Here is a 22,793-nt window from a genome sequence, read left to right as displayed (position 1 = left end):
TATCATTATTGCATAATGAAATACTACAATAAGTTATGACCTTAAATAAATATACTAATTACGTTACCATATAAATGATAGATTTATCATTTATCTACAATCGACTAGTTTGTCTTGATTCAAATCCTAGAAACTAGTCAGTCATAACCAAGGAAGCTGAGACAAAGAGGATTGCACACCAGTGTGCAGGATTTTATCCCAGCCCAGTTCTAACATAATAACCTGATTCAGTTTATCAAGCTTGGCGATTAGTTGAATCAAGTGTTCTAGTACTGGGCTAAAATAAAAAAAATACATGTACACCCAGTACTTTCACAGGGTCAGGGATTGTAGAAAAATTGTGAAAGACAAACTGCTTTTTAATAAATTGTACATCTGAGAAAGACACTGCAAGTCCAACGGAACAAAACCAAACATCTTATGAAGATTTAATGTACATTTATTCTTACCACGTGGAACATATAGTATAAAGATTTCATACTGAATTGATATTCATTGAGCCAAAAAAAGGAAAAGGAGGAATTTACATGTTTTTAGCTACATAGTTTGAAATACAAATATGCAGAATCCTGGAGAAATGAATTGTCAAGTGTGTTTCTTCATCTAGAGTTTTTTTGTGGTACCAGGAGGAGATAACAGATTTGATCTGAGTCTGCCGTACTAAGGAGCCGTGGAGTGAGAGGCCGGAGAAGGGTCTATCAGCAGGGACTGGATGACAGGAACCAAACTCATGGGTCACCTTCCATTCCTCATCAACAAAATGTGTGGGAATAGTGACACAGAAACAGACACAGAAAGGAAGTGTAATGTACAATATCATATATATACACCACAGCAAAGCTGCATCTGAAGTTGAAAACCAATCCTAAGAGGTGATTTATTTTACAAGGGTCAATTCATACAATCAAGGGCTAAAGAGAGGAGGTAAGGGTGTTGTAGTAGGTTCTCGGTACTTTGGGGAAAGCCTTTTTAGCTTTTAACATGAAAACTAAAATGACCTTTTAACTCTAGTAGAGCTGCATTGGCAACGTTTTTCTGTGTGAAACTTTTTTACAGAATGCCTGACACTCGAGCAGTACGGTAGAGAAAATGCCCTACAATCTACTGCACAGGCCTCCCCAGCGAAGGCGTCTCAACAGCCTACTGAGTGGTAGGCTGACTGGTAAGCATCCAATTACAGCAACTATGCCATCAGATCAGGCTGTTCCTCAGTCTGCTTTACCTCCAAACATGAACCAGTCTGCCTCACTCACTGTGCTCGAGGGGCACACAAGGGCACACATTATCCCCAAATCTCCTGTAAACGAGACAGCAACTTTGGTTACAGTTTGTTTTTCAGCTATTTATCTTTATTAAAAATACACCCCCCCCCCCCCCAAAAAAAATAAAACATGTGGAACACTCCTAAACCCAGGTTCTCCACTCTGTCATCTAGTTGGCATTAATGTTACAAGTTGTGACAGTTTGTGGAGTCTCTGGTTTGTAAATCCACCACTGTAGCTTTGTGACGTCCCTTCTCCTTGAGTGAGAACAGCGAAAGGGGGCTCAGAGTGGAATCTGAAGGGATAAATTGCATAAATTAAAAACAGTCACTTGAACTTTCCCTGCCCCCTACACACATACAAGCCAGGTTGTAACCAGGGGGTGAGGGGGGGGGACGAAACCAAGAGGAGGTGGAGCCAAAGCTCCCTACAGCTGTCATGACTGGCCAATCAGAAAAAGTATATCGCAGATGACGTGAGACACCACCGAGTTCATGAGAGGTGACACGGAGAGGTCGAGGAGGCGTGACTCGTAGAGTGTGAACTCTGAGTGGTTCTCCTCCACCTTGGCTAAGGCGTGCAGGGCCCGGGCCGCCCGCCGCATCATGTCATTACTGGTGGGCTCGAAGTGCATCCCCTGCAGGTGCAGCAGAGAGCTCTGACTCTGCTGTAGCTGGGTGGCTGCCAGGCTGTCCTCCAAGAAGCCCAGGAGGTTTCCCACGCTTCCCTTCTGCACGGCAATGGCGCGCGCTGCCATGCTGTCTCCCTGGGCCAGGTTGGCCAACAACACCACCGACATCTCCCTGCAGACGGCCACCTTTCTCTCCCCAACCAGCCGCACCAAGGTCCCATACAGCTTCTCTAACCGACCCAACGGCGGCGTGGCCAGGACCAGGTCCACATTGTTGTCTTGGATGCTCAGCTTGCTGAGGGTCTCCAAGACCAGTCTCTGGGGGGACATTGCGCTGTGTGGCCCCAACGTGGGGAAGGGGTCCTGGGCCTCAGCCGAGGGGCACACAGCCCAGTGGAGGAGGCCGTCCAGCAGAGGAAGGCAGATGCTCTCGGGGTAGATGGAGAGGTCCAGCTGGCCAGAGATGTTGGCCAGAGTGACCAGGCAGTTCTCCCTCAACAGCGACAGGCAGTCCCACCACCACTCATCCCTCTGGCCAAGACAGTCATCAGACTCCTCCTCCTTCTCGTAGGTGAGCGGGGCCTGTTTCCTCTCAGGGTGGCGGTGGTGCAGCAGCACTAGGCGACCCAGCAGCAGCATGAGGCCAGGGTGTTTGGACATCTCCTGGTCGTTGCCAGGCACGAAGGAGAGGCTGCGCACGATGTTGGAGACGCAGACACAGCGGCGGGCCAGAGCATCCTGCCAGTTGGCCAGTGTAACCAGTGGGCCCTCGTCCTTGCTGTGAGGCTCGTCCTCCACCACACGCTGGGGGACTTGCTGACGAGCGGGTCCGCTCGATTTGTCGTGCTCCTGCTGGCTCTGGGGCTCTTCCGTCTGTGACATTTCCTCTGTCTCAGCGTCCGAGTGCTCGGACTTCCCTTCCTTACCGTCGGTTGTTGTTGAGGCGTTCTCTGTGGATGATGGCTGGGAGGGCCTCTGATCCTTCCCCCCCTTCTGCTTGTCTTTCTCTGTGGGGGTAGCATTGTCCTTGTCCCCCACCTTCTCTGGTTCTGGCCTTTTCCTCTTGGCTGTGGGGACGACCAGCACTCGTTCTCGTGGGACCAGGAATTCCTCCCTCCTCTCAAAGTGGGTCTGGATGTGTTCCGTGCTGTCTCCACCGCCGGCACTCCAGTGGAGCAGCCCACTGTCAAACTCCTGCACTTTTCCTCTCTGGGTTGCCCTGCCTGCCGGAAACGGGTCCTTCTTCCGTACCATCTTCAGGGGGAGCTTGTCGAACTTGCTAGCCTGTTTGGGTCTCTCCTGGGGGGTAGCCGGGCCAAGGCCAGGGGGGTCCGATGAAGAGCTGGGCTGCTCAAAGGTAGAGAAGCTCTTCTCCTTATCTTCAGCATCCTTCTCTTTCAGAGTGTCCCGTTCTGAGCACGACTCCTGCTCATCCTCTTGCTTCACCTGAGCCTGTCCCTCAATTGTCGTCCCGGCCGGCTGTTTTGAACACTGCACCACCACCTCTTCTTCCTCCTCATTGTCATCATCCTCCTCATCCTCTCCTTCTACCTTCATCTCCTCCACCCCTGGTTCCTCATCTTCCATGCAGCTCCAGTCTCTTTTCAGGGCGTCAGGGTCCAGTAGAGTCCTCTGGCCGGGATCGCCCACCTCGTACTCGCGCAAGATCCCAAAGATCTCGATGAGGCAGCGCCGGAAGTACTCCACCACCAGCTCCAGCAGGCCAGGCAGCTGAGGAGAAGATCAATATTTTGCATTGTATGATATTATGTGCATGACAGAAAATCTGGAAAAGGGTTTGGGAATAGGTCAAATGTAATACATTTGTGAAAGGATAAATGTAAAAACAAAAGAAAAAGCCCTAAATCAAAAAATATTACATTTCTGATTGGATAGGTTTACCATGTAGGGTTTTTATTAAAACCTCTATCCCACATTGTGGCCAGTGTAGTAATAATAATTTAGTGGGTGCTTATATTTGTCCTATTTACACTTGTACAAGTGTGTATTAATGTGTTTTGTATAGCAGACTCTCCCCAAGACACCCTCAGAAAGTGGGGTCACATCTAGGGTCTGGCAAAATTAGGTTTAAGCACCTTACTCACGGGCACCATCAGATTTTTCACCTTGTTGGCTCGGGATTTGAACTAGCGAACTTTTGGTTACTGGCCCAAACCTCTACCCGCTAAGCTACCAGTCTTGTTAGCTCACCGAATTGAGGTTGAAGGTGGAGATGCTGTTGTCGTCATACAGGAGGATGTTGATGGTGTCGAGGGCCCACGTGCTCTCAGCCAACAGGCCAGACTTTAGGGACATCATCACCCTCCAAGCCTCTGGGGTCCCTATGGAGATACACAGTATTTTAACTCAAGCGGATACCCTTCACAGTACTGATGGACCACACAATACAAACTCGTTCATAGAGAGCAGAAGCAACCTATCATTGTAATGTCCAAATGTGATCCCTAAATACTATATAACGCATGTATAATAACATTGATTGTTGGTGGAGTTTTGGAATGTGATAGCCATACCGATATCTTTCGTTGTGAGGCATCGGCGTGGTTTTAGGATGGGGTGGGTGGCCTCCACTGAGCCTGGGGGAAAGGGCATGTCTCTACGGATCAGAGGGGACTGCACAGACTGGGGCACTATGTGAGAGGCAGGAACCGGGGGCCCTGCCTTTTGCATCTTGATGCCACTGTGCATGTAGGGAGATTTACTGGGCGACGTCCGGCTCTCCATGGGGCCCCCGCGGGGCATGGGGGAGGGACTGGACACCTGTGGAATGTGGTTCTGCATGGCCTGAGCAGATTGGTAGTTGGACTGTAGGGTGCGGGTCATGGGCGGGCCCGTCCCTCCAGGGCCGTAGGGGGGCTGCCGAGGGCCCATCTGACCTGGCCCCCATTGGCCCTCGTGGTTCATGCGCTGCTCTGATGACATTTCCTCCGAACCGCGGTTCATGCCGGGGTGGCCAGGTCCCTGGGCTGGGCCCCCTGGGGGGCCACCCTGCCGGTTGGGGTAGTTGCCGGGATAGTTCATCTCCCCGCGGCCCTGCCACACGCCACCCGGGGGTCCATCAGGGCTTGGCTGCATCATCTGAGGGGGCATGGAGGGCTGGGCGTTGGGCCCCGTGGCAGCCTGCATGCGCTCTCTGTTGAAGGGGAAGGGGAACTGGCCCTGGGGACCAGGTAGGCGGCGGTCAGTGCCGGTGAAGGAGCCGCTGCTGTACTGGGGTTGGTACATCTCTGGCTGGCCAGCAGGGGGTGCAGAGGCCACCCCTGGCTGCTGCTGCGGTTGTTGCTGCTGCTGCAGCCCTGCACTGAAGGGCGCACTGTACATCTCCCCCTCGTGACGCTTCGCTGGTGGGTAGCCCCCTTCCACGGGACGCTTGTAGTTCTATATAGAGCAAATATGCTTAGTTTCATCAGATGAATGTTGATGGCTGTTACTCATCTATACAGTAAGTACTACTTTTTGGGGTAATAACACATGGCTCGTGGTTACCACATTAGTTTGATTTCCAGTGCTTACACAGTGGGTTAGAGCCATCACCTGTTGTTGCTGTGGGTACATTCCTGGCTGTTGATTGGGATAGGAACCACCAGGGGGAGTACCATGGCCAGGATATTGATTACCATAGGAATCATTCCTGTAAACAACCACAATACATCAGCATGACATTCCAAATAAGCCGAGTGCCTATGTACCTAATATTGCTACAGTACACTGCTATTGGGCCAATAAACCCTCTGAAAAACAACCCAATCTTTACAATATTGCAAGACTATAAATGCTGAGACAGTCAGTACATGGTGTCTGTCTGCACAAGTTTGTGCCAGACCTCTCCTGAGAGAGAGTGGTGCTGGGTGGTGAACTTACCGTGGCTGCTGCTGTGGTGGGTAGCGGTTTGGCGAATACATCCCCGTGTCGGAGTTGACGGGCATCAGGTTTGGCTGCGATGCACCAGATCCCATGCTGCCCTCTGGGCCCATCCCCTGCTCTGGCCTGGTAAACAACACCATACAGGACAAGGTTAAAAAAGGAAATGAGCAGCCTTCTTCGCAGTCAAAGATGGTGGCTGTATAGAAATAGAATTATACTCAATATGGCCTCCAGTCCCCCCATCATAGACATATTGACTTGAATGTGGATGTCCTTTATAGTAATTACATTTCTACGATCTAAGCGTGTGTAGGGTCTTACCTCCTTTCGTAGCCTTGTCCGTAAGGTCCTGGTCCGTACTGTTGTCTCTGAGCCATCGACATGTTCCCCATAGCACCTGGAGGAGGCCCACGGTTAAACTGTTGCTGCTCAGCCATCCCACTGTTAGGACCCTGACTGGCAGGCAAGAACTGCTCCCCAACTGGAAAGAAATACACACTCCGTCAGCAAGGGACCCAACTTCCCAGCACCATCAGTTTCTAGGGATCTTTCTTGTAGCCTCTTCTACCCACCTTTCCGCATGGCACCAAAGGGGTCTTTGTTAGGCCCTGGACCCTCGTAGGGCCCTGGACCCATGCGACCTGGCATCTCTGGGGTACTCATGCCAGACTGGTAGCCAGAGTTAGGGGTCATGGAGTTCCTTCTGGGGAAAGCAGGGTCACTACCGTCAGCAAATGGGTCCTGCAGCGCCACATTGCTCCTAAAAGATAGAGGGACGTTTAGGGAGTAAATAGGGGTTTATCAAAGCGGATAGCAAAGTTGGAGTGAGTTCCATTTAAATTCAATAAGTAAATTAAAATTCCAATTGAAGAATTTAATCTCCTGAATGCAATTGATAACTCAAAGAGGATGAGATTGAAGCGCTGCAACTCACCTGGCCCCGGGTGGCATCTGGGTGGGGTGTGGGGTGGAGGCGGGTGTGGGGGGCTTGAGGTCGCTGCCCTCGGCCATGGAGCTGCTGGTGGACTGGGGGGTCTGAGGGCCCTGGAGAGAACCTGACCCAGCTACCGGAACAAAAGAGGGGCATTTCAGTTAGAGAGAGTTGACTTTCATCGGGTGGTTTGAGCCCTGAATGCTGATTGTCTGAAAGCCGTGGTATATCAGACCATATACCACAGGTATGACAATGATTACTATTTACTGGTCTAATAACATTGGTAACCAGTTTATAATATCAATAAGGCACCTTGGGGGTTTTGTGGGATATGGCCAAAATACTAAGGCTACACGTTGCGTCGTGCCTAAAAATAGCTCTTGACCATGGTATATTGGCCATATACCACACCTTCTCAGGCCTTATTGCTTAATTATACAGGTCATTCAATTGACATTTCTACCGATACTAGACTGTGGCGACATTATCTATATGAATACAGCTGCCAATTCATTAAAGCCGTTAGATGCATTTAACATAGCGCACTTAATTTTATTATGGCATCAGGTTCATTCTTTACCAGAAAGTAAGCTGGCCCTCTTCGAATTCAAGTAGGTCGATTCAGTGCTTTCTTTTTATTTATAAAGTTCTCTAACAAAAACTCCCGCCGTACTTAACTTCGTTAATAACGAATAATAAGTATGAGTTACCATACCGGGTCTCAGGGATGGCTAACTCTGGAAATCTCTTCAGTCTCCTCAGAGTTAGGTAAATCTGCTTTTATTTTCTTTGCACCCCATGTATGGAACAGAGTTCCCCTACAACTGGATGTTCTGGTGCCTCTCAGGCAGTTCAAAATGTTGATTGGGGACCTCTTTGCTGATGAATGTGATTTTTTTTACAAAAATATAGATTTCTATATTGTATTTTGTAAATTATGCGTATGCAGGTCTCCCTTGTGAGAGATCTTGGTCTCAATGGGACTCCCTGTTCAAATCAACAAAGGCAAAAAATTGTAACGTTTTGCAACGAAAATGAGCTTTTCATATTGGACAAGACCAGGTAGTACCAACCAGTTTCAGTCCGCTTTCTTTCGTTTGATGCCTAGTAATTACGACCCAGCATAGTGTGGATAACCGTCTGGCACTGACCTGGGGAGGGTGGCTGGACCTTGGCCTGGTTGGCCTTCTTGTTGTCAGTGATGATCTCAGGAGGGGGGTCCTCCCCGCGTTCGATCTTGCACTCGAAAGCGTACAAACACTGGATGTACTGCTTCTTCAGGGAGCTGGCAGCGCTGCTCGACGTGCCAACGTTCAGGTTGGTGGACAGCTCCCGCCACTTCTTGTTCTTGTTCACCTGGACATAGAGCATGAAGACAGGGACATTAAAACAGGGACCAGAGAGAAGGGGATGAGCAAATAATAACCAAGAGATTGTGCATGGTGTGTTTGTGCATGTGTTAAACTTATTTATTGAACCAATATTTATCCAGGAATTCCCATTGAGGTCAGAAGACCTCTTTTATAAGGGAAACCTGGCCAAGAGGGCGCCTCAATAGGGAAACACATAGATCAAACACACTACAGTATATGCATGCATAGTACAGCACAAACCTACACTGACCTGTGCGAAGCCTCCAATCTCCTTGACCGAGACGTAGAGTCTGAAGAGGTCTAGGGGCTTGCGGCCCACAGCAGGCAGATTGGTCATGCCCATGGCTTTCTCCTCGATAAAGCCCAGGTAGCGGTCCACCCACATCTTCCTCTCGAGCTCGGGGCCCAGCTCATACAGACGCGTGATCTTCTCGTTGGTTGTCGTGGAAGAGCTCGACTTCTGTAAGGCGTCAAGAGAACACAGGACGTCAAGAGAGCCGTCATGAGGGAAAGGGTTGGGTTATAAACCCATTGGTCTTATTTCCCTTTAGTAGCTAGCTCATTGGCAACTGTAATAACCATGGAATAATGTCAAAAGTATGATCGTAACACGTGTGTTAACAGTTTACAAACAATATGGTTTATAACGTAGTTTCTTTTAACGTACACACAAGCCCTTAAACAAAATTGTCCCAAGTGGACAGACAAAGCCATTATCTTATCACCTTGGATTTAGTCGGTTCTGCTTTCGGTGTTCCGTCCACTTTGTTGTTCATCTTCTGGCCCTGATTCATTTTCCCATCCATACCAAACTCTGGACTGGGGGCCAAACCTAGGTACAAGGGTACATTGTGGGGTTGAGCACTGTTCAACGGCTTTTGAACAACAATTCTCGGGATCAGGACATATAACAAACAACTGCTGAACGAACAGAGGCAGTTGACATTTTTTTGTATTCTAATTTCAGAGGAATACAGACTAACAACAAAGTTTCCCCTATAGAACTTATTCATACCGCAGCCATTGTTCATTGACCAACGTTATCTTCAAACAGGATAGGAAGTGCTCTGGTGAAACCAATGCAAAACCTTTCCTCAAGTGTGACTTAGATTAACAACCACTGCACTAAAACTATATTTGTTTTACTTAGCTACCGCACTATCCGTCTATGCTAGAACTTTCAGATTAAAAAAAGGTCTATTGTGAAAACACTGCAGACAAATTGCGTCAATCCTTACTTACTAGCCACCCCAATGCAAACCTATGCCACTGACCACCGTCCCAACCAAAGTCATCCTGCCATATCAGAAATACCTGGGGCACCATGGAGCAACAGTATTGGACTACAGTACTCACCACTGGAGTTATTGGCCATGTTGGGCCCCATAGGGAAAGGCGGGCCGCCCTGCGCGTTCATCATGCCAGGCATGTTGTTCATGGGAGGGCCATAGGGGGCGCCAGAGCCCATCATGCCAGGGGACATGTTGGGGTAGCCAGGCATCCTGAACGATGAGGGACAACCACACTTTTAGCATGTAGCATGATATCAGAGTGAAAAATATTCCTCTCCTGCTGAGAAATTAAACTCTTATGCTGAAAAACAATCAATCAGTTATGCAACAATATCACTAAATAAGAAAGAGTGAGTTATGAGTGCCATTGCAAGGGGGAATTGTTTGAGTTCTTGATATGAAAAGGTCTAGTGACTTTGTACACATGTGAAGACTAAAGAGAGGGAAAATATGCTGAACCTGCATCTGAATTCTCCAATGCATTTCATGTTTGGATGTAATGTGAGAGCCAGGTATTCCTCGTAGTGACAGCGGCCGGATGATCATCTCGTCTGCCTTTGCCTGTCTACCTCTCAGTAAGTCTGTCCTCATCTCATCTGCTCTCTCCTTTGTTTATTTCCTGTTGCTCTAATCACTCCTCTCACTGCCTTCACTGGACCTTCAACGTAGAGGAAAATCTACTAGTTAGGACCAGATAAGGCATACGCAACACATTAACAATGATTTAAAAAAATATTGACTGGAGGCACACACCTGTCTATATAAGGTCCCACAGTTGACAGTGCATGTCAAAGCAAAAACCAAGGCATGAGGTCGAAGGAATTGTCGGTAGAGCTCTGAGACAGGATTGTGTCGAGGCACAGATCTGGTGAAGGGTACCAAAAAAAGTCTGCAGCATTGAAGGTCCCCAAGAACAGTGGCTTCCATAATTCTTAAATTAAAGTTTGGAACCACCAAGACTATTCCTAGAGCTTGCAGCCCGGTCAAACTGAACAATCGGGGGAGAATGGCCTTGGTCAGGGAGGTGACCAAGAACCCAATGGTCACTCTGATAGGGCTTGAGAGTTCCAGAAGGACAACCATCTCTGCAGCACTCCACCAACCAGGCCTTTATGGTACAGTGGCCAGACAGAAGACACTTCTCAGTAAAAGGCACAAGAGCCCTCTTGGAGTTTGCCAAAAGGCTCTCAGTCCATGAGAAACAAGATTCTCTGGTCTGATGAAACCAAGATTGAACTCTTTGGCCTGAATGCCAAGCGTCACGTCTGGAGGAAACCTTGCATCATCACTACGGTGAAGCATGGTGGTGGAAGAATCATGCTGTGGGGAAGTTTTTCAGCGGCAGGGACTGGGAGGCTAGTCAGGATCGAGGGAAAGATAAACGGAGCAAAGTACAGATAGATCCTTAATGAAAACGTTCTCCAGAGCGCTCAGGACCTCAGACAAAGGTTCACCTTCCAACAGGACAACGACCTTAAGCACACAGCCAAGACAAAGCAGGCGTGGCTTCGGGACAAGTCTCTGAATGTCCTTGAGTGGCTCAGCCAGAGCCCGGACTTGAACCCGATCGAACATCTCTGGTGAAACCTGAAAATAGCTGTGCAGCGACGCTCCCCATCCAACCTGACAGAGCTTGAGAGGATCTTCAGAGAAGAATGGAGAAACTCCCCAAATACGGGTGTGCCAAGCTTGTAGCGTCATACCCAAGAAGACTCAAGGCTGTAAACGCTGCCAAAGGTGCTTCAACAAAGTACTAAGTAAAAAGTCTGAATACTTATGTAAATGTGATATTTCAGTTCTTGTAATAAATTTGCTAACATTTCTATTAAAAAAAACAGTTTTTGCTTTGTCATTATGGGGTATTGTGTGTCGATTGATGAAGCAATTTAACCCAATTTAACCCAATTTAACCCATTTTAGAATAACATGCTGACCACACTGCCCGCGTCGCATAATAAATGTACATATATATGTTATTCAATCATTGCATTCACGCCATTGCGCGTCAACGAGCGTACGCGTAGCCAGACGCTAAAATAGAACTTAGTTCTATTTGTGACGCTTGACGCCCTGCCTCTCCCATCTCCTCATTGGTTTGTAGGAGCATATACCCACATGGGTGATTGAAAGATGAACTGAGGTCCACACTCCAGTCGGTAGTGGTAATGCACCTTAAAGTTGATTGCCATCCGCCATATAAAGTCCAAAGAAGAAGCCTGAAGGAGATTACTAGAAAAAAATGATTTGGTTTACGGTTTTATCTGTGGATTAATTGTCGGAGTAGAGGACCTTGTGTCTTTCAGGTAAAATAACAACCCAATGTTTATATCCCAGGACAAATTAGCAAGCAAGAGCAAGGTAGCTAGCTAAATTGCCTTAAATGTTTAATGCTTTGGACCTGTCTCCAAATTAATATTGTTGGTTCAGTTTGTTTTGATTTTCAACCTGCTGATCACGTCTAGTGTGGGTGGACAAAATCAACAACTGGTCTGGTCAGCATGTAAGGCTGTAACGTGACAAAATGTGGAAGAAGTCTGAAGGGGTCTGAATACTTTCCAAATGCACCGTACATGTGTAATATGGGTTAGAAAAGAGTATAGTGTACCTGCTGTGTATGGAGTTGGTAGCAGCGTGTTGCATGACTACAGCTGCAGCCTCCTGGGCCTTCCGGTTGAGGCCGGGGGGAGGGCACATCCCTGAGCCCACCTGAGGTGGCATGTTACCCATATTGGGTGGCATGTTGGGCCCCATGTTAGGGCCATAGGGACGCACTCCCATCTGGCCCGCAGGCATTCTACCAGGGGGGATGCCTGCGTACGGCAGCCCCCCTTGCCCAGACATGGGGTTTATGGGGTTGCCCATGCCAGGGCCAGGGTTCATGGGGTTGCCCATGCCAGGGCCAGGGTAGTTGGCATTGGGCATGTTGTTGTATCCAGGTTGCCGGGGGTAACCTGTAATAAAATTAACAAAAACAGTGTGTAAAAAATGTGTAAAAAAATAAATACACTGCTCAGGTGACATTGGGAAGACTAGTTATAAGCGCAAAACAACAAACTAAATATTTAATCAACTTGGGGTTTTATTGTGAAAGGTGTACTTGACTGCTAATGTCTGTTGAAGTTGTGCAAGGCACTATACTGAGCTGGCAGTGGAGCTGTGCACACTGAGCTAATGAGCCTGCCATCACAGTGGCAGCTCTACTGACAGGGGGGGGGGGGGGCTCTGCTATGTCAGCTGACTGTTCTCCATGGCTAAAAATAGCTGCACTAGGCTCAAAGAGGGAGGGATGAGCTGATAGGATGGAATTCCTATGAGGCAAAAATACATATTCCATGGATTTGGCTGGGGGAACAAACAAGAAGCAACTTCAAAGGATGGTGAGATAATTAAGTGGGATGCATTTATACATTGGCAGTCAGAGGATAACCAAAATGTTAAAGATCAAAATGATTAAAAGTCTATTTGGTATATCAACTGAGTTGTTCTTTTTCAAGTGTACCAAATTTTGAAATTTTAACATAGAAGTGAGTTCTATTCTATTGAAGCAAAACTAAACCAAAGGATCCTTTAACTAATTGCCACCAGCCCCTCTCCTTTGTTGCACAGTGTAACCCACAGAACTCACCTTGTGGGCCATACTGCCCACCCTGAGGTCCATAGCCCACCATGGAGTTGTTCTGCTGCTGATAAAGTCCCATCCCAGGGTGCATCTGGCCTCCAGAGGACTGTCGGGGTGACAGGGGAGAGGCAGACTGTGGTGAACCGTATGGGGGCATCTGGGGGTTTCTCTGTATGAACCCTGGCAGGGTCAGAGAAGAGAGCGTGAAAGAGATGTTAATCCTCCAACACTGGAAATCTCTCATAAAACACATCAGAGGGCTTTGGTACAGAAATGAGACAGTATTTACTTAGAAAGTACATGGTAAAATGGCAATTACATGTAATATTATTTGAAGTACCAGAAAGTACCCATTGTTACCACAAAATGTTCAATTAAGTACCAGGTAAATACCAGTGGTACCATAAAATAAAGTGCAACCAAAGTTTCTTTAAAACAGCACACTGTCAGTGGTCCCTGCAGAGCGGGGTAGTACTGTGTGAGGGGATTCTCAGTCAGGGTGAACTCACCTCTCTCCTGGGCCATCGGAGACTGGCTCATGGCGGGGTGCAGACTCCCATCAGACTGTACACTCGATGGTCTAGGGGGCATCTGGGTCCCTAAACAACAGAAGGGTCGTCTCAGTATGTAAATAACAAGTCTAAGTAGGAACAAGGCCACTAATGTCACTACTTAGTTAACTTAAGTGTCCCTTAAATATTGTTAATCCAACAAAATTCCCATAGATTGAAACAGTGGAGCTACTGCAGGCAAGCATCATACGGTTCTAAAAGGTGCTTTGCTGCAGTAGTTCCATTGTTTCAATCTATATTAATATTGTTGTCATCGTGTATATGTATAACAAATGGCATGTGTGCGCACTCTTGTGTACGTGTGTTCACCTGGCATTGTGGCGGGTGAGAGGGGCCCCGTGCGGGAGGTGGTGGCACTGGCGGGGGAGCCGGCGGGTGACGGTGAGGGCCCTCGGATGCCTGGCAGGTGGGGAGAGGTGTGGGGCGAGAAGGGCGACTGGGCCAGGTTGCTCTGCTCGCCCTGGCTGCTTGACACACCTGAAGTGCTCACGCCAGGACTCAGAGCGCCATCCGTGCCCGTGGGCAGGTCATCGATGGAGCCTGAGAGATCCTGCAGACACACAAGACAGGAGACAGCGGGGCCTATGGTGAGGAGACGCTGTGGAAATACGCCGGCCTGATGGAATCGACACGACAGCTATTAGCTGACTGTACAGTTAGCAGTGAGACGTCTTGATAACGACTCCATGCATTTCCTGTAGCTCTGTCTACTAGCACAACAGAAGCACATTCAGGATGCAAGCACAATTTAATCTCCTCAGTTTTAGAAAGCATGACAGCACACTTTCTATTAGGTTTGGAGACATGTGACACACACACAGTTGTTGTTATTGATCTTGTCGAGGAAAAGAGGGCATATTAGAGCAGGGGGTTGTCATGGTTACGGTGGACGTGTGCCGACTCAGCGCGCCGTAACCCTGCCATGTTTGAATCTGATACACGCTCTCACACAGAAGCTAGGCGTGTGCGCCGTCACTTTTGCTCTCGTGTTATCCAGGCCGGAGCTCTGCTCAAATTTACTAATATTCATCTCCCAGACAATATTTCTGCAAGTCCACAAAACACGCTACGCATACCCAATGACATCTACAGACACACACACTCAAATGATATACACAATAAACAGGGGTAGCATTAATTAACCACAACTGCACACACAACGGTTTTACTATGTTAAGTCTAAAATGGGTCACACGGAATCATGCAAACGTTTTTCAATGCATTATGATTTTAGAACAATGTAATAATGATTTATAGATGTATAGTATACCTTTGCACAGGTTGGGTGAGGACTCACCGGTAGGCTGGACGGCTGGCCTTGCATGCTGACGTCCTCCGAGACACTTTTGGGCTGGTTGGAGGGAGGGGCGCTAGACTGGGAACTGAACGAGTCCTGGGATATCTCCTGGGGGAGAGAACGAGACAATCAGTATTGAAGAGCATACACATATATGCGCACATGAGAATACACAGTGACAATACATTCCATCTGGTGAGCAAGTATGGCAACCGGTACTGAACGTTCAATGACGATATCAAAGGTACCTCAATCATAAAACATCAATTACGCGCACACATACACACCAAACTTAGTTGTACCTGCTGTGGTGGAGGAGGGAAGCGTTGGTAAGGTGACTGCTGTTGCTGTTGTGGAGGATTCTGGGAGTAGGATGCAGGCTGGCCCTGTGGATGCTGGCTGTGACCTGGTGGTTGCTGAGGGGGTTGAGAGGGTGTCTGGGGTTGCTGCTGCTGCTGCTGCTGCTGTGTGGGGGGCTGCTGTGGGCCCTGCGTGGGTGGATAGCTAAGCTGGGGCTGCGACCCTGCTGGGACCTGGGAGCTAGCCTGCTGTGGAGGCTGGCTGGGAGGCCCCTGCTGCTGGGGGTAAGGAGGCTGACCAGACTGGGCCTGAGCCTGGGCTGGGCCCTGGGAGTAGGGCGGCTGAGACTGCGGGGGCCCTTGGGATGGACCTGGCTGCGGGCCCTGGGACTGGGGGGGCATGTGGGGCTGCGGATAGGGCGGCCCACCCTGGGCATGTGAGGCTGACGTCTGGGGAGGGTGGGACTGCTGAGGGTAGGGTGTCTGACCACCCTGCTGTCCCAGAGGTGCCTGGGGGTAGGGCCCTTGCTGCTGGCCTGGGTGTAAAGCCTGGCCCTGTTGGCCGTAGTAGGGCCCTTGGCCCTGAGGCCCATAGCCTCCTGGTCCCTGCTGCCCATAAGACGACATCTATACACAAATACAGACGAAAGTTAGAAAACAAGAAAATGGTTAGGCATATGACAAGCAATCCATATAGTAGTGTGTGAAGAGGGCTGATTCCGGTGTGAGAGAATATAGGAATAATTCAGCTTTATGACACCACTGACCTGCTGCCCGTACTGCATGCCCCCCATAGCCCCAGGGGTGCGGCCCTGCATGACCACCGGGTATCTCTGGGAGCCAAGGGGACCGTAGCCTTGGCCCGGGTATGCGTGACCCTGCTGGGCTCCTGGGGGTGGCCCCTGCCCAGGTTGTTGGGAGTATGGACTGCCCCCTCCGTACGTCTGGCCTCTCATTTTAGCCATCGGATCCATTGCACCTGGGGGCTGTGGAGCAGAAACAAAGATGCAATACATGAACAACACTTCATAACATGAACACTATTTTAAAAAATACTGAGAAGTGCGGTTGACCGGATGTACCATAGATCACAAAAGACTTGTATACAGGCAGATGACTATACTATATATTATAGGCACTTTAATTATCTAGCAGGGGTCTCACATGCAAGCCAACTCACACATTTCAAGCTTCCCAACACAGCAAGAGCTATAGGTATGCATTTTCCCATCCAGATAGGCACAAAAACTAAAAACATGACAAAGGGGAAGTCCATAGAACACGTGAGAGCATTACTAGAGCAAAGGGAACGAGGAGTTTTTTTCCTTCACATTTCCCACGGTCATTAACCTGACTTTAACCTTTTTTGTGCCATATTTACGGAAGTCAGAGCTATAAATAAATATATATATATATATCTCATCTCAAATGGAGGGCAGTCTGCCCAATCTTAAACACATCCCAGCTGTGGTCCTGTTTGGCTTGCAAGCCGGTTTCCCTTCTGGGGGGGGGGGGGGGGGGGGCAATTCTGGCTCTGAATGAATGACATCAGAAATGGAAGGAGAAGTAGCCTACTCAATATACTGTGTTATGATGTAAACACAACTAACTATGAGTAAAGTATCCTCTCAGTGGAGAAAGTTCTTAAATCTCTAGGCCACCATCTCAACATTATAATTTCACTCTATGTAAATCACTAACCCTTAGGTCTATCAGTTTATCTTGCTCAACTCAAAACAACCTAAACAAGGGTCGTCAAAATATTCCATGTTGATAACGTTAATAACAACAAATGGACAAGCTAATGAAAACATAAGCATTCATTTACCACAGTGGATTCTTATGGGCTTTGTTTCTTTATCTGTACCCTTGTCAATGCACACTGCTCTGAGACTTGAGACAGCTCTGGCACGTCACTGCTAAACAAAGGCCTTTAGAAATGGAGGGCAAAAAGCCTTTCTTGACATTTCCCAGCTTCCAGATAATTAATTGAAATAAATAAAAGCAGCACATGGCTAATCTGCATAAGACAGAGTGGAGACTCCCTAGGTGGGGGAGAGGCGGCTGGACTGTCTCTGTGATTGGCCAAGGGGGGTTAGAAGGAATTCTTAGTCACACACAGAGAGACAGAGTGGCACATGAGATACAGCAGCTACTCATGTCTCACACACACACGGCTCATGTTCACCTCGCTATGCAGGGTCAACACACAGCAATGCCACAGGATGTAGACCTAACCTTGCCTCAGGAATACATCTGTATGTCATTGATAGATGAACCCATCAAATGGGACATAGTGGATGATGTCTCCCTAACACATTAACATTGGCATGCATTACCATCACCAACCTAACAAAGATCCTATTGATGACCAAAACATTGTCAGGTAGAAGTTTTTTAGGGAAAAGTAAAGGTGCATGAGTATTACTGCTTTAATATGCTAGTGAGCTATGGCATGTAAGCAAAGACAGCTGAGCATACATCAGATTGGCCACACTGTAGTCTCGAAGTATGTACATACATTTCATGACAGTTGGTTAGTTCTGGGTGATATTCATGGGTAGATAGGTCGTCAGAGCAGATTTCAGCTTTCCATGATATTTACAGTGGTCACACCCAAATATGATTGCTCCAGATTGTGTTCTCAGGTACTGCAGCAAGATCTTGTTGTAGCCTACATAAGGGTTTCCCAAACTTGGTCCTAGGGCCCCCCCTGGATGGACGTTTTGGTTTTTGCCCAAACTCTACACAGCTGATTCAAATAACCAACTCACCATCAAGCTGATTATTTGAAATCAGCTGTGTAGTGCAAGGGCTAAAATGTGCACACAGGGGTGCCCCAGGACCGAGTTTGGGAAACCCTGGCCTACATGGGTCAAATTCAGTTGCTTCTAAATGTGAAAAACCCCTGTCAAAATAGAGTCGGTGCAACCTGAACTTGTCAAATAATGTTAATTTAGCAATGTTTTTCTTTCAATTTCATATCACACCCACATGGTCTCATGGTCCTTCAAATTGTTATCATGATAAATGTTTCATTTTTGTGATATGGATTGTTTGTGATGGATTGCTCATCTGCCATCGACTGTACACATCTCAACCACTAAGAACATTTGCTTAGTTTAAGATTTGTAGCTTATAAATGCATGGTGCAGATACAAAAACGATTTAAAATGACAGTATAATAAATTATTAACTTGGGTGATTTATCTTGTCATTTTACTTTGACCCAACATGAGAGGAGATAGTATCTTTACACTCATTGTTAAGCACGCACTATGGCCATTTTCATCTGCCTTTCTTTATAGGTTGGTGCAAATACGGTTCCGAACTTATACATGTAGGCTACCGAGTTCCGCAAACTCTTCTATTTGCCATGTTGGTCGCGGTTGCGGTTGTTAATGAATATAGAAATTCAACAGGTATGGGTTAGGCTATACCATGTATAAAATAAAAAAAACAGTGGATCACAATATCAAACTGGATTGACAAAGGTTAACGTGAAATACTTGGTCAATGGGCCAAACTCTGACCATCTCTCCTTACTATAGAATGCATGTGGAATAGTGCAAACAGGCATGTCATAAGTGTGGGAAACAGATGATTGCAAAGTAGTAATTTAGAGAAATTGCCAAAAATGTGTATAGTATGAGCAATCATGGATTTGTGGTGTGCACTTATCAGAAACTGTTGTTGCTTTACAGCATATTCAATTATAAATGGCCAAGAGCGAAGGGTGAGGAGCCAATCAGATCTCAGCTAGCATGTCAAACCAAAACCAACTGTCAACTGGGTTTGACAGCAGGATTTTTACCTCCACAATTCAAATCCCAGAGAAAAGCAATCTGCAGTCAGTCACACAAATCACTAGGCCAATGTTTACAAGCAGAATGTGGTGGGGGAAGCAGTTCCTGGCAACAGAGGCGCCAAATGACACCGTTTCATAAATACATAGGCCAGTGTGTGTTGATTAAAATGTAGCATTTTACATCATTTAGTTACTTGTGCAGTCCACCTCAAATCACTTTCAAACACACACGAACACTTGAGTCTAGGCAACATCAGTGGTCTGGGCTTGCAAGTGTTGTGCATTTCCTTCACAATTTCCATAATGATCAAAACAGACTTGCCGACATAAAAATGTATAGTCTATTCATAAGCATTAAATTGTACTCCGAAACGACTGACGTTACCAGTACAAACTATAAGAAATACCCATATTATGGAATAACTGTTTAATTACGTTGTATACCGCCCTGCCGAGAAACAAGTCAGAGTAATGAATATAGGCCTTTAGAGCTTTTTCACCTCTTTCGAGATTCGGGCCTCCATTTTCTGAACGTTCGAAGTTTGATTTCATAAGGAGGATTACCGAAGAACAGTTGCCTGCAAGTGATACATTTCATACCAACTAAATAAATACTGTTTAATGAGGTGGTGTTGGAAAAACGAGAGGCAGCCATTTTAGAGTGTCTTCGCAAGCAAACTGGCAAGCAACAATGGCTGGCCTGCTACGTTTATGAACTACATACATAAGATTACACCAAATGTACAGCAATAAAGATTCGGTGGAACATTGGCCTTTACCTGGCTTCTACCTAGGGGTTGCCCTGTACTTCCAGGGCTCATAGGCGGCGGATGATGGGTCCTTTGTTGCCAACCCGGATTCCCCCCTCCATACTGACCGCTACTGCCCGTGTCTGTTGGTCCCTTACTAGCGCCTTCCTGATTACTATATTCACTAGATGGGTAATTTGGATATATACGCGTGGAGCTTGGAGAAGTTAGTAGCTGGTTGAGAGTTGGGGTAGACGTTGGCTGTGGATTCCCCATATTATATCTCTGGTTGTTGTAAGATGCAGCCATTGCTGTGGGTCCTCCTGCTGGTTGCTGCTTAACGTTAGCTGGCTGTCCCCCAGCTGCCGGAGCCTGGGTATTACGTGAGGGGTTCATGCCGTATCCTTGGCCAGAATGGGGAGTTCTGTTCGGGAATGGATTGTAATTGTTAAACTGGTGATTAGAAAAGCCATGGTCGTGCGAATTGGGTTGATATGGGTCCATCATATTACTCGACGGCACGGCTGGACCTGCAGCAGCTGCCATGCCAGGGCTTTGTTGTCCGCCATGTTGATGAAAAGGGGCCCGGCCGTAGTGTTGACTGTATCCATAAGAAGGTGGAGGAAAACCGGACCCGTGGTGGTGTACCATCCCGGGATGGTTATTCCCCTCGGATCCGATGGAATCATTCTGATTATTATTAGTCCTGGAAGGGTTCCCGTTCCCGTTCTTCATCTCAGGTTCCCCTCCTCCCCCTGCATTTTCAACATCGGCCCCGTCCTGCAGATCCCCCCGGCCCGGAGATCCGCGCTCTAATCCCGGCTGCTTGTTTTCCTGCTGCTTTTCCCCCAGTATAGAATCCTCATTTGGGTCTCGATCCGGTTTCTTTAGTTCGGAAGGCGGACTTGTGTTGAGAGTGGCGGCGCTGGCGACCTGAGCGGCCATAATACCCCCCTCTCTCGGCGAGTCAGTCACAATCAAACGCTAGCATTGAATATAAATAATTGTTTATAACCATTTATCCTTGTCCCGACTCATTCCCACCCCTTTCACCGGACCGAATCCGGTTTTGTCTCCTGATTCCGATGTGAAAATAATTGGACACGTAATAATAAACCTCAAGGATGCATAAACAGACATATATTCCGGGGGTTCTATTAGTGAGCGAGAATAGAGGCAAGGAACGGAGCGAACCAGCACGAGGCTCCGCGAGATACAGCCATTTTACTAAGCCGTACAGACAGAAGTAAAGTACGGATTTGAGCTAGGTGGGAACACGGAGTGGATTCGTTCATTTTCACATTGCATAAGGGCACAAGAGTGGTTGCATTCATAAAGTGGTGTTTGGGTTTTAAATGCAACGATTCTCAAAACATTAATCGTTGCTTTGTTCCATTCTATCGACTGTTTTTGAACAATTCAACATGCGACAGTCAAGCAGGCAACTGATGATTGAGTGGTCGTGTTTCATGATTTGGCAGTGTGAATAATAACTATTAGATACATTATTTCATTGTGATGTATCCACGATCAATGAATATTGTTTGGTTGAAAGACTCCTGCTCTGGGCCAGGACTGAGGGGTAGCATTTCACCAGTGTCGATGTGTCATCGTGTGCGGAGTGCATACTATGTGATGAGGTCGCCAGAATGAATGAGGAAGTGAAACAAAAAATAAGGTTGTCACACAAATCAGCTACAATCTGGTCATGTTAGCATGTTCTAAATATCAAAACCCAGTTGGGGCCTAAAATTGATATTAGCTCAGAATTTTACAGGGAAAACTTAGCCAGAACGAGACTACTAATGCACCCTCACACTAATTCGCTACCCACCCCCTCTCGGTCTGTCTCTCTTTCCTAACGGCAGCAGCGCTAGCAGAAACACTCCTCTTGTGAGTGTGGGGGATGGGCAGTGAACACAGCTTTCTCAGCCACCAACATTGAACTACGCTGGCTTGCCAACCCTGACCTTGCTTGCCCTGAAGCAGGCAACTGATGATTGAGTGGTCGTGTTTCATGATTTGGCAGTGTGAATAATAACTATTAGATCCCACTCATATCAATAGTTACTCAGAGTCAAATGTAAAACACATTTTTATTAACATTTTAGATCTTGTACTTTGAGTGTATCACAATTTCTTAAGAGGAGAGGGGAGGGGGGGGGGGTAATTGTGTTGTTGCATTTAAGCCATATTCTGATCAATGTGAGGTTAATCTACAGTTCCCCCCATACACAAACACAGTTGTACAGGGGGCGCTAAGGGAAAAGGCAGTAAGTGCCAGTCAGGAGGCACACTCACATGTATAAACATTCACAACTCAACCTCACATTCTCCCTGGCACACCCACTCATAGCCTGAGAGTGATGATCAGTCCCAGACTCAGTACCAGACCATCACATATGTAACAGTATAACTTTAGACCGTCCCCTCGCCCCGACACGGGCGTGAACCAGGGACCCTCTGCACACATCAACAACGGTCGCCCACGAAGCATCGTTACCCATCGCTCCACAAAAGCCGCGGCCCTTGCAGAGCAAGGGGAAACCCTACTTCAAGTCTCAGAGCAAGTGACGTAACCGATTGAAACGCTATTAGCGCGTACCCGCTAACTAGCTAGCCATTTCACATCCGTTACACATACACACGTAAACACACACATTGTCTGGAGTGTGCTGAGGAAGGAGGTGCCACTCTATGACACATACACACACTAGGGAATTCTCGACAGAAGTGCTACTCTGTAACTGTAGAAAAGGCCCATGGAGTTGGTGGAAGAATCCTTTAATTCTTGGCCACTTGCTCAGCTGGGCCAGGGGTGCTTTAATTAGGTCAGGTGGAAATGTCCGACAGCTCTCAACTCCGTAAAAGGAGGAAATCTCCATCGCCCGATCTCACTGCTTTCTCTTCCTTAACTCCGTCTAATCCAGAAGTTCTGTGCGTCCATGAATCCACGTAAGTCCACCGAATCTGTTACCTTTCATCTGAACTATCTGTTGCGATCGGGAGAGTGGGCCATCAGTTATTGTTTATAGTTATTACCGTGGAGCGGGGCTTGGAGAGCACGCTTCA

The 22,793-nt window shown here is 47.5% G+C and overlaps 1 protein-coding gene across 4 annotated transcripts; it reads right to left on the bottom strand.

Annotated features, from left to right (window-relative positions):
• Window positions 1-421: 421 nt before the first annotated feature.
• Window positions 422-20,958, bottom strand: LOC120031349 (AT-rich interactive domain-containing protein 1A-like). 4 transcript variants are annotated; one of them, XM_038977059.1, is made up of 20 exons: window positions 19,752-20,958; window positions 15,932-16,150; window positions 15,168-15,791; window positions 14,839-14,973; window positions 13,878-14,118; window positions 13,506-13,595; window positions 13,003-13,176; window positions 11,983-12,328; window positions 9,442-9,587; window positions 8,811-8,917; window positions 8,336-8,545; window positions 7,864-8,068; window positions 6,713-6,842; window positions 6,351-6,538; window positions 6,100-6,259; window positions 5,776-5,901; window positions 5,428-5,545; window positions 4,428-5,292; window positions 4,105-4,235; window positions 422-3,624 (listed from the first exon to the last, which is right to left on the bottom strand). In XM_038977059.1, the coding sequence occupies exons 1-20, from the start codon at window positions 20,664-20,666 to the stop codon at window positions 1,699-1,701; spliced, it is 7,056 nt and encodes a 2,351-aa protein (XP_038832987.1). In that variant the 5' UTR covers window positions 20,667-20,958; the 3' UTR covers window positions 422-1,698. The 4 variants fall into 4 exon arrangements, with proteins under 4 accessions (XP_038832987.1, XP_038832989.1, XP_038832988.1 ...); XM_038977061.1 differs by having other exon boundaries at window positions 14,866-14,973; XM_038977060.1 differs by having other exon boundaries at window positions 5,449-5,545; window positions 19,752-20,955.
• Window positions 20,959-22,793: the final 1,835 nt, after the last annotated feature.

Source organism: Salvelinus namaycush, chromosome 37 (genome assembly GCF_016432855.1).
Source record: "Salvelinus namaycush isolate Seneca chromosome 37, SaNama_1.0, whole genome shotgun sequence".
Taxonomy (NCBI): domain Eukaryota; kingdom Metazoa; phylum Chordata; class Actinopteri; order Salmoniformes; family Salmonidae; genus Salvelinus; species Salvelinus namaycush.
This window is presented reverse-complemented; position numbering and strand designations above follow the sequence as displayed.